This window comes from Montipora capricornis, chromosome 12 (assembly GCF_036669925.1).
Source record: "Montipora capricornis isolate CH-2021 chromosome 12, ASM3666992v2, whole genome shotgun sequence".
NCBI classification, from domain to species: domain Eukaryota; kingdom Metazoa; phylum Cnidaria; class Anthozoa; order Scleractinia; family Acroporidae; genus Montipora; species Montipora capricornis.
The window spans coordinates 9,942,815-9,954,654 of NC_090894.1; the positions used below are offsets into that span (position 1 = coordinate 9,942,815).

Consider the following 11,840-nt stretch of genomic DNA (forward strand, 5'->3'; position numbering starts at 1 on the left):
GCGATCTTTTTAGTGTGAACGCTCATCTGTTGTTGATACTGCTCATTGCGAAGGAAGACAATCGTTTTGAGAATGCAGATGAAGCGAAGAGGCGAGCATTCTTCTTGGATTTCTCGGTAAACTTCTCTGATTTCTCTTCTTAGCTCTGGTAGTTGCTTGGTTTTCTGGCGAAGCTCTTTACTGACGACATTCTGCTCAAACGCTGCTGATGATCGACTCCATTTCCCAGATTTAGTCTTGTCAACTCTCGCAAATGTAGGTGTCAGGTCAAAGTTTTGACATAGTTTTAAAAATTCAACTGCGGTCTCAAAGTTTCCTTTTTTTATGCTGCACTGCTCATCAGCAGCGTTTGAGCAGAATGTCGTCAGTGAAGAGCTTCGCCAGAAAACCAAGCAACTACCAGAGCTAAGAAGAGAAATCAGAGAAGTTTACCGAGAAATCCAAGAAGAATGCTCGCCTCTTCGCTTCATCTGCATTCTCAAAACGATTGTCTTCCTTCGCAATGAGCAGTATCAACAACAGATGAGCGTTCACACTAAAAAGATCGCACGACTTCTGAACGCCGACGCGAACATTGATGAGCACATTAAGAACATATCTTCGTACAGGCTATCCTTCTTCCAAAAGTTGGTGTTGTGTAGAGGGTTAAACTTTGCACTGCCACACCGAATATCATCAAGAGAAATCCATGCAACGTTTGAGAAGGCTTACTGGAAACTAGAACCGAAACTCGAAGACAGCAACGAGAGAGAACTAGCAGCTGCAACACTGCGATCTATTGCACTCAATTACAGCGAACGTAAAGGTCCAACACCACCGAAAGCAATGCTGAGAGCAATAAGTCAACTTAAGAAGAGGGATGACATTGTTATCACAAAGCCGGATAAAGGCTCAGGCGTGGTTATAATGGATAAATCTGACTATGTACGTCTCAGTGAAAGAATCATCCATTAATGACGAAGAAAAATTTGCACCAGTAAGCCTTGAGAGACCAAGAACACGAGGTAGACCTCCGAAATTTTACCATCCATTACTCCAAAAGGAGAAGGAGTTGACGTCGACTGTACAAAAGATCCTATCCAAAAACATCGCCGACTCAGTAGTCCAAAAGGGTTCCAGGCTCGCACATCTGTACGGTCTTCCTAAAACCCACAAGAAGAAGTTAGCCATGCGTCCCATCTTATCTGCCACAGGAACATACAATTATAAACTTGCCAAGTGGCTGGACGAAAAGCTAAAGCCCTTGTCCGTCAACGACCATACCGTCGGTGACATTTTTGTTTTTGCTGACGAACTCCGTGAAATGAAAATCAAAGAGCATGATGTTTTGGTGTCGTATGATGTGTCATCACTCTTTACTAATGTTCCTGTGGACGAAACCATTGAGAGTATTGCAGAGAGAGCCTTTGAGAACGACTGGTTCAACAAAGAACACGATCTTAATATCACGAAGCAGGCCCTGATAGAACTGTTAAGAATCGCCACCAAAAATCAGCTTTTCCAGTTTGAAGGAAACTTGTACGAACAAGTGGACGGTGTGGCAATGGGCTCGCCGCTGGGGCCTCTCATGGCAAACGCCTTCATGTGTAACATCGAGAAACAGCTGGAAACAGAAAACAAGATGCCCGCCTTTTACAAGCGCTATGTTGATGACACCCTTAGTGCAATGCCTGATGTTGAAGCAGCTATAGATTTCTTAACGACACTAAACAACAGTCACCCTTCTATTGATTTCACAATGGAGCTCGAAGAAAATGGCAGACTACCCTTTCTTGGAATGAACGTAATCAGGAATGGATGCTACCTGAACACAACGGTGTACCGAAAACCAACTGACACCGGACTGTTGTTACATTATCACAGCCACGTTGACGCGAGATATAAACGGTCACTGATAAATACCATGCTTAACCGTGCGTTTAAGCTCTCGTCTACATGGAAGGCCTTTCACGAGGAATGTGAACGCCTCAAAGAGATCTTTTCCCGTCTGTGTTATCCTGAAGATCATGTGCAGTCCACCATCCGCCTTTTCGTTGATTCAAAAGTTTCCGAGGAATCACGCACCCACGTTGATGAGAAGCGTGGGGACCCAATCAGAGTCGTGTTGCCCTTCAAGGACCAAAAATCTGCGAACGCCGTACGGAGACAACTTGCCGACCTAAGCCGTAAGATCAGTGCGGATATTACCCCTGTCTACACGAGCAAAAAGATCAAAGAAGAGATCCGGGTCCGTGAAGAGAAGCCACCCCTTGTAAGCCAACAGTGCGTTGTGTACCAATTCAAGTGTGACCTGTGCGACGCAGGTTATGTCGGATATACCTGCCGGCACCTTCACCAGCGCATTGAAGAGCACAAAGGGGCAACCATCGGCGACCATCTGAGAGAGAAACATGCATTGGAACCTAACAACATCGCAAAGAGTTTTAGAATCCTGAGAAAGTGCCAGAACAAGTTTGATTGTCTTGTTTTTGAAATGTTTTTTACAAAAAAACTGAAACCATCGCTAAACAAACAGTGTGACTCTATCCGCGCCAAATTATTTGTTTAGAACAGTTCTTGTAATTAATTATTTTTTGTCTATTGCTTTTCTCTAGCTACCGTTCATTACTCCATATATTTTTAGCACTTTTTACACTTTTGTACATATTTTTATCACATTTCGGCGTTCGCCGCATTTTTATCTAGTTTTTACATATTTATGCTAATTCTTAAAACTTTTATTCTCACTTGAAAATGACCTCCGAGGGGTCGAAACGTCGTGACTTTTTATCGTTAGTTTTTATTACAAAATTTTTTATATTTTCTTTCATAATGGCGTCGTGACTGCTCCGAAACAACGGATTTTATCGTTCGTTTTTAAAGTTTTATGTTTTAAAATGACTTTTCTCTTGAATATATAGGCGATCGAAATCTTACGCTAAATTGTAATGTCAAGGGCGGTCTGGAGCTGTGAGTAGGTGTGGGATTTATCTCATATGGTTTAGGGGCCGACATATCTCTCCCTTAATGCCGTACCGGGAGGCGAGGTCGGTAGCGTCCAAAAGCGATCGCACCGGCCGAAATTCGAAATCCCGGGGATGATTCGTACGACGCTCCAGCGCCTCGTCTGGACCTGGGAATGTTCGATTAACAACCTTTTCTGGCTTAACCACTAGACTACTACATTGGTAACCCCCAGAATATGTCAATATTTTTTCTTCCGAATGCCGCTGTAAACGTGTATCATCACCCGGTAAGAAACAAGTTTTAAACGGGGGAAAATGTCGGTTACCAAAACTCGAGAGAAAGCTATAAAAACCATTTTAAAATCAAGCACTAGACTTAGGACGCGTTCGATTGACGCTATTCCGGAATAAGAATGAGTGGAGTGATGATTAAAACGGTATGTTTGGCGCGTTTAGAATAGCATTTTAGCACATGTTTGACAGTTTTAATATAAATCTCCGTAAAAACGAAGGATTTCTAACTAAGGGCGCGTTCGATTGACCCTATTCCGGAATAGGAATACATGGAATAGAAGTTAGAAATCCTTCGTTTTTACGGAGATTCACATTAAAATTATCAAACACTTGCTAAAATGCTATTTTAAACATATATTATTATCCTTGCAGCTTCGAAATGCACCAAACATACCGTTTTAATCATCACTCCCCATATTCTTATTCCGGAATAGGGTCAATCGAACTCGCCCTTACATTCCATGTATTCCTATTCCGGAATGCAGTCAACCGAACGTACCCTTAAACACCATTCAGCAATGATTTTATATATATTAATCAGTGATGGTAAATAATTGGTACAATTGTCAGCCAGTTGATTTTTATTGCCGGGTTAACAGTTCCTTCACTTTGAAGCCATGGGTGCTCTGGGTGTTCAAATCCTGTCCGGGAATGCAACTTTTACTTCTTTCTTTTCATCTGCTACCACAAGTCCTGGGACAGAGTAATCTGAATTGACCATAACAGTCAATCCAGGGAAAATTAGGAATATTGTCGATAATCGTAATTTCAGAGGTAGAGCGAGCGGAAAATTTCCGAAATTTCCGGAAGTTTTGGGTGAATAGCTCCACCCCAGACCCCTTTCTTCTGTTGTGTACCGTTTCCTAACCGCTGGAGGTCTTGGTACGATATTATGGCTAAGCAAAAAATGACGAACTGTTTACACACGGAGTGCGTGTCTCTGAGCTCTTTATATCATCGAGTTTGTCGAAAAGAAGTTGACAGCCCTTGGTCATGGCTGGTGTGTCTCTGCTCGACCATCATCGTTGCTATGGTCTTCGGGGTGTTGTTAAATTTTGGAATTTTGTTTCCAGTACTTATGGATTATTTTCAAGAAACCCGTGAAAGAACAGGTAAGTTGAATCTGCGGATTTACATGTAAGCTTTATAATACATCAGTAGCACACCACCCACATTCAAAGGCTGAAGTGAACGATTTGTAGCCTCCCCTTGCAGGCGACGGGAGATAGATATTCCAAAACAACACGTGAAGTTCATTCTATTACTTTTCTGTTTCATGCTTCATCAAAGAGAGTTTGATCGTAGCACGAGTCAAGTTCGAGCCTGAGTAAAGTTCTAGTCACGAGTCAAGTTCGTTTCAATTTAAATTTTCCTATTTTTTTAGTAGTTTTGTTTTTAATTGGTGTGTGAAAATATTGTACCAGAGGTAATTAGGCCTAATTAGGTCTTTTTTTGCTAATTAGGCCTAATTAGGCCTAAAGAAAAATACCCTAAACATTCATTAAAGCTAATTTTAGGCCTAATTAGCCCCAAAAAGACCTAATTAGCCCTAATTACCTCTGGTACATTATTTTCACACAGCAATTAAAAACAAAACTACTAAAAAAAAAGGAAAATTTAACTTGACTCGAACTTGACTCGTGACTCGAACTTGACTCGGGCTCGAACTTGACTCGTGCTACGATCAAACTCGCAGAAAGAGCAATCACTTTCCACCAATGTGAAAATTTGGCTTTATCAAGTAAGTTGACAAAGAGTCACAGGCTGTACTTCGCAAACTAATGCGCTGAACAAATCGAAACTTCAACAACCCCCCCCCTTCCCGGGCAAACTCTGGTCATTTGACTATCTTTTGTGCTCGTTATGCTGAGATCCTGGCACCGTGGGTAAAACATCAATTGATGACTAGTTTATGGTTTATTAGTAACCTGATTAGTGGGCCTGCAGCCCACTTACATGTATATTTTGGATACACTAGGATTCCAGCTGATTGGGATCCTATTGACAGGACATCCAGGTTCATGCATAAATTTTAACGCTAAATGACCCACGAGTTGATTAATAGTAGCTCATGAGGTTGCATAAGTGTGAAAATAGTCCAGCAAAATGCTGAAGAAATAGGCAGAATCATTTGACACATTCTGCTTGGAGCCATTTCAAAAGCAATGAGTTACTGCCGTAAAATGTTTGAGCCAAATCTAGTGGGCTCACCAGGGGTTAGCTTGCTGCATGTAATACCCAGCTGAACCCAAGCCAACCTGGCTTGATAACCTGACCAGCCTGGCTGACGATTTGAGAATTTTTGGAGAGCGTTTGCCTTGCTAAAATAATTATCGTTCATTTAGCTACTTTATAATGCTGAAAAGAATCATCGCTTGCCAATCCTTTCCTGCAAAACTGCATTCAACTTCCCTAATAACAACCTTTTTGTTCTGCAGCATGGGTTGGTTCCGTCGGCATTGCTTGTACGTTTATCCTTGGTCCTTTAAGCAGTGTGATAACCAATCGTCTTGGCTGTCGTCGAACTGCCTTTCTTGGTGCTCTGCTATGCATTGGCAGTCTTTTGCTCTCACCCCTTGCTTCACAAATTACTCTTTTGTATGTGACCTACAGTGTTCCATTTGGGTTTGGGAGCAGCTGCCTGTTTGTCTCATGTTTTGTGATAACATCCCAGTACTTTCACAAGAAGCGAGCAGTAGCTACTGGTATAGTTGCATCAGGAACTGGAATCGGAGTATTTGCTTTAGCACCAATTCTTCAATCCTTGTTGAATGTCTTTGATTGGCAAAACACATATCGTATAACTGCTGGTATTTTCTCAATTGTGTGCTTCTTATGTTTGACCTTTGACCCTGCTGTACAAAAGAAGGCAGCTACCAGAACAGAAATGGTTTATAATCAAGTTGAAATAGCAGACAAAAAACCAGTGGAGAGAAGAGCTGATATACCAAAGAAGTTGCTCAATTTGTCGATTTTTAAAAATAAAGTTTTCGTTGTGGGAACTCTTTCCTTCACCCTAGCTGCTTTGGGACACCATACACCAAGACTTCACTTGGTAAGAATGCCTTTACTGTACTAAAGGTTGATTGTCTATAATAATATTCAAGGCTGCTGTCTAAGAAAATTTTAAAGGGGCCCTCAGAGCTAAACGCTGAGAACTTAGGAGCCCAACATATGAAGTGAAAGGTGTTGCTGTGAAAAATTTAAGGAGCCCAGAGCTATTCTTTGGGAGCCCCAGGCTACTGGGCTCCTGTTAGGCAACAGCCTTGATATTACTTTGAAATAGTTTTGGAGTAGCTTAATGCCTCCTCTTTTCAATGTGTGGACCCAGTATCATACAATGGCATGATGTGCGACCCTATGTTTCCAAGTAAAGTTGTAGCTGTACATGTAGATGTTACTAGAATAAGTGGGAGTTGACTTCAATGCATTGACTCCTGTACTGGCCCATCCCCCCCATCCCCCCCCCCCCCTATCCCCATTGGTGAGTAAAATTGTGTGGCATTAGACAGAGCAAAATCTAGTAAGTCTCACTCCAAGGGGTCAGTGGGTTAATAAAGAACTGAGAATTGTCTATCAAAAATGCCATGCATATGGCATCAATGATTGCAATTTCATGTCTAGAAGGCCACACGTACCAGTTGTGTATTCAGTTGACCAAACTAGCAGTCGTTTGTCCTACAGCCAAGATGGTGAGAGGCATAACACAACAAGCTTTATTTCCCTCTTGGTCATATACTTAGAAATATGTGCTGTACAAAATTTTTATCTATTATGGAAATTCAGAGAGGGACCTGGCTACCTGGAAAAACTGGAAAGTTATCCCATTTCCACCTGAGAGGGAGACTCATAGATTTTACTCCGTGTAACACCAGACAATTTTACTCGTCCGTAAGGGGCACTTTAAAGTCTGTGGGGGTCCCTTTAGGGGTGATTGGGTTAAAAATGGCAGGTAGCCAGATTGGTAATATATAACATAAGTGTAGGTCAGTACACACACCTACAACACAGAACACACACACAGTGAGTGCTAAGAAAATACCACACTAGGACGATAATGCTACATGTATAGCAATAACTGTAATGCTATAGAGGCATGGGGCTATCCCTGAGATGACACCTCAAACTGTTTTGTACTATTCTACTTTTGATAGAATTTTAACAATGCGAAGGAGTAATATTATTTGTATTGTTGGCTCAGGAATTAAGGCCTGTGCCTCGCACAAGCTCGGTTGTGAGTCAAACAAGTTATGGTTTTTGTTAAATTTTGCCGCATACCAAACTGGAATTCAAATTAAAGGAAAAAGAGAATAATCTTTTGAAATAAGCTGAAAAGATTTACGGTATCTCAACAAAGAAAAATATTCAGATTTTCTTTTTTGTCTAGGATTGTAGTCTTAAACAATGCAGACAGAATAAAAAAATATATGGTGACATGACATTTTTTGATTTAAAAAATCTGCTTTTTTGTCTGTAGGTCAAATTCTCAAAGGATCTTAATGTATCAGCTGATGCTGCATCAGAGCTATTTATTTACATTGGTATCACCACATTTGTGGCCCGATTACTCAGCGGAATTCTGAATAACGTACCCTGTGTAAATCCCGTTCATGTCTACATGTTGGGCCTTGTTTTAGATGGCTCATCTGTGGTCTTTCTCTCCCAGGCCAAAAATTATGTTTATCTAGTGGTCTTTTCTATTTTCTATGGCTTGGCCGATGGTCTTTCAATTGGCTCTTTCAACTTAATCATACTTAACTGTGTGGAACCAAGCAAGAGAGCATCAGCATTTGGTATGAGTGGGCTGTTCTATGGGACTACCATTGCCACAGGCCCTCCACTTGCAGGTACTGTGCTAAATATTGAGTTTAATAGGGGCTATGCATGTAATGTTATTTAAGGGTGATTAGGGGAAATCTTTAGTTAATGACAAGGTTAAAACTCGAACATGGTAATGTGGAATTCCTTTACTGATAAAATTATCGCAACGTCACAAGCAAGATGATTCTGAGCAAAAACGACCTTTATCCATGCTATTTGCCATAAACTTGAAAAACATCGGGCTGACCTTTTCCAGATTACCCACATGCATTCCATTTCAATCTTGTCCATTTGTGTTCGACCATGCTTCTCTTTCCTTTTGCTGTATTTCTTTTATGTTGTTCAACACTTTTGAGTGGTTATTGCAATGTTTCATTCTACAGTTTGGGCATTTTGGGTGTCATGAAATAATAATTACATCATTTTCATGACATAGCCCCTTTAAATATTAAAATTAGGAAGATCTTTGCAGTTAGGTAGATAAGCAACTTTTAAGTTAGTCAGCTGAGAGATGGTCAGTGGCAATTAACCAGCTCTCAGCTGGTTCAGTCGGAAGAGCAAGTGCAGTGCAAGTTGCACGGTCATGAATGTTTTCACATGAGGTCATCAAATTACAAAATCAAAGCTGCAGGGCTTCTCATTTTTTTATTGATACCAGGTAAAAAAAAATAACTTAGAAGTAAATCTTTTTACCAGTCTTGTGCCCTGCAGCGTTTGTCGTTTTGAGAATACGGCATTTTGAATTTTTAAATTTTTGCTTTGCATGACACCAAGACAGTAGCTGAGATAAAGCTGTATGGTGCAAAAAAAAAACCAGTTTCTCCTTGTGATTTTTGGGAAATTACCAGTAAGCATTACAAGCTGTAGAAGACTTGTTTATGCTCACTTAGTTCATCTCACGTACAAAAAGAGAAGGCTTTTGTTGCAAACTGAGCTCCAGATGTTTTGTTGATTCGAGGCTGCCATATTCAATTTGGTGCCCCTCCAAGGAACAACATGGCGTCTCTGTACAAAACTCAGTAAAATTGAGTGACATGTTTTTGGCAAATAAATCAGAAACGATGCACCAAAAAGACTTGAGGCTTGGAAGAGTTATTTATGTATTAGTCTTTTATAACATTTTATTTTCTTTTTTATTGGGTGACGGTGAAAACAGATGCCCCTCTCCTCAGATGTTTTCCACATCAGTGGAAAGCGAGAGCTCTCGCAATTTGGTATAAATAAGCTGGAGTAAAATTTTTCAGATGAACAAAATTGCACTAGCCGTTCGGCTGGTGCGATTTATAGTCTGAAAAATGTACAAGTGCTTATTTACACCAAATTACCCAAGAAATCATGTGATTACTCATTAATAATATACGTAATAAAAGGAAGGCAGAAAATAAAGCAAGGGATATTTTGGCAATGTGCACTTTCTTTTTCTTTGAAGTTCATTCAACTGATTGGTTGAAGCAGATTACAACATTTGTCAAATTCAAACTTTTACAATTTTTTCATGTCTGTTATTGGCTTACTAAGCTTTCCAGTTTGTGGGAGATTGGGTACCACTACAGTTACGAAAGCCAAACGAGGGCCAGAACTTTGGTCGGTTTTTCCTGAGTATGACACCATTTGGTGCTTGCCTCATAGATCCCTACCCCATCATAGGTTCTTATGTGGCCAATTATAGACCCCATCTTAATCATTCCTGGGCAAATGTATTTATCACGATCCCTACTTTGTCACTTTTGTTCAAACGAAGAGTCCATTACCAATAGTTATTTGGGGTTTGTCCCCATCAGCGCTAGAAAAGTGTCTATTTTCAAACCAAGTTTTGGGGGAAAATAAACAATTAATCTTACGCACTCGTTTTTTGTGCGTTTAAACGTTGTTTAAATGCGTTTAAAACGATAGAAAACGCGTTTTTTTTAATTCACCTTAACCCCCCCTTTTCCTAAATTGTAAATAAGGTCACAATTTTCCCGCAAAACTTGGTTCAAAAATAGACACTTTTCTGACGCTGATAGGGACTATGCCAATTTGAGTAAATCTTACCCTTGGAGTTACCCTGGTGATGGACTCTTGAATATGGGTAGAAAACTAGCACTTCAAATTACCCTTTAACAGTTAAGCCTGTTGAAATATAAGTGCTACACGGCCAACGTTTGCAAAAACGTCACCCTTCCTTGTACTTGTACATATTCGTTGCGGTGACATTGACATCTTAAATTCCCACGACCTGTTCCCGTCTGACCTTGTAGCTCAGTCAATAGAGTAACGTTGATCTAACCCGACTTCATAGTTCCTAACGCTGCAAAGGCGACCGACTCTCTATTCTCATGTGCGTGATTGACTACCCCCCTCTCCGTCCCAAGATAACGTTGGCCAGTTATGCATAGCTGTTGTAGTTCGTTTTGTCCCAAGTCGTTTTGCTGCATGTGTCTTTAAACATGTTTTCCGGCAAGATAGCAAAAAGCAAAACGATTGTGAAGTTTGGTGACTTGAAATATCTTCTTAGTGAAACGACTAAATCTGTTGCAGCGAATCGACTTCGATGTATAGCGAAACGACCATAAACTGCAAACAAAGCATCATACCTTAGATTCTTTTTCTTTTTTCAGGTTTTATGACGGATCGCCTAAACACTTACATCCCGTCTTTCATCTTCGCTGCTGCGGTGGAATTTGTAGGGGCAGCGATGATTTTATTTCTTATTTGCGACAAAAAGCGCGATTTACACAATCACGCAGAGTTTGAAGAGACTCGTCTACCCGACGAGCAGTTTGAGCTGGGAGAAAAACTGTAGCCAAATACAAACCTTCATTGAAGCTTGACCTAGAAGATGTAAATCTCAGAACACGCCCTCGCTAATAGTCACACCGCTCAAGACATTTCATCTTTTTCACTCGACGTCATTCATTCAAGCCGAATACAAATACGGGCAAAGCAAGAGAGGCATACCCCATACACATCGCAAACATGCACCCTTGAATCTTTAGGTTTAAATAAGAAAGATGAAATGTGGCTTATGCTTATCCATCGTATTCGTATTCTCTCCATCGTACTTTATCATTATGATTCTTTAGTAATTTGTCATAGTAAACTATTCATATTTTTGACGGGGGGGGGGGGGGGGGGTGGGGTTAGGGGAGAGCTTTCTTGCAGGCTTGAAAAAAATTGATGGGTTGATCACTGCAAAACTGTGCACTATCGCCGCCATTGGTCTTGATTAGTCTAAGAAATTAAGTAGTAATTTTTGGAGCACTGCAGGACTGATCTAAAAACGTGAAGACGACTTCATAAGATATTAAAATAATTTGGGTGGCGAAGTTCAGTCTTCGTCCCAATTATTTGGAGAAATTTCTTCTTTGCAAAAGTGCATATGCATGTTGTAAAGGTGGTTTGCAACCAATCTCTAGCGACGCAGATAATGCTGCAATGTACAATTGCTGGTGGACGAACAAAAGGAGCTAATAAGAGAAACTCCCCACTAACGATAAAGGCTGGTTTTCACTAGCGTCGCAGTGGGAGTCGTAAGAGCGCTTATGACCCTAGTGGAAAGCAAAGATCGGAGTCGTAAGCGGAGTCACGAGCTCGACGGAGTAGGAATCGGAAAAATCTGAACGATCCCATTTTCTTACGACTCCGCTTATGACTCCGTCGCTTATGATCCGGTAAAAACTAGATTGTCGGAAGGAGGAGCGGAGGAACCAATCAATGCTCGATTCCAAGCATTGTGGTTGGTTTATTCTTCCGCTTCTCCTTCCGACTCCGACCGCGCAGCGGTGGCTCAGTTGTTTG

The 11,840-nt window shown here is 40.9% G+C and overlaps 2 protein-coding genes and 1 long non-coding RNA gene across 3 annotated transcripts in view; all 3 read left to right on the forward strand.

The window, feature by feature from the left end:
* The first annotated feature begins 1,130 nt into the window (after positions 1 to 1,130).
* LOC138027130 (uncharacterized) lies at positions 1,131 to 2,548 on the forward strand. The gene has a single exon (XM_068874635.1). It carries the CDS (start codon positions 1,169 to 1,171, stop codon positions 2,546 to 2,548), a length of 1,380 nt encoding a protein of 459 aa, XP_068730736.1. The 5' UTR covers positions 1,131 to 1,168.
* Positions 2,549 to 4,146: 1,598 nt separating this feature from the next.
* Positions 4,147 to 11,156, forward strand: LOC138027147 (monocarboxylate transporter 10-like). The gene is made up of 4 exons (XM_068874661.1): positions 4,147 to 4,351; positions 5,678 to 6,294; positions 7,717 to 8,086; positions 10,661 to 11,156. The coding sequence occupies exons 1-4, from the start codon at positions 4,147 to 4,149 to the stop codon at positions 10,843 to 10,845; spliced, it is 1,377 nt and encodes a 458-aa protein (XP_068730762.1). The 3' UTR covers positions 10,846 to 11,156.
* Positions 11,157 to 11,190: 34 nt separating this feature from the next.
* The window catches only part of LOC138027148 (uncharacterized), a 1,738-nt gene continuing 1,088 nt past the window's right edge, over positions 11,191 to 11,840 (forward strand). The window contains exon 1 of the long non-coding RNA XR_011127413.1: positions 11,191 to 11,840. This exon is cut by the window's right edge and continues 23 nt beyond it. This is a non-coding gene — a long non-coding RNA (uncharacterized lncRNA).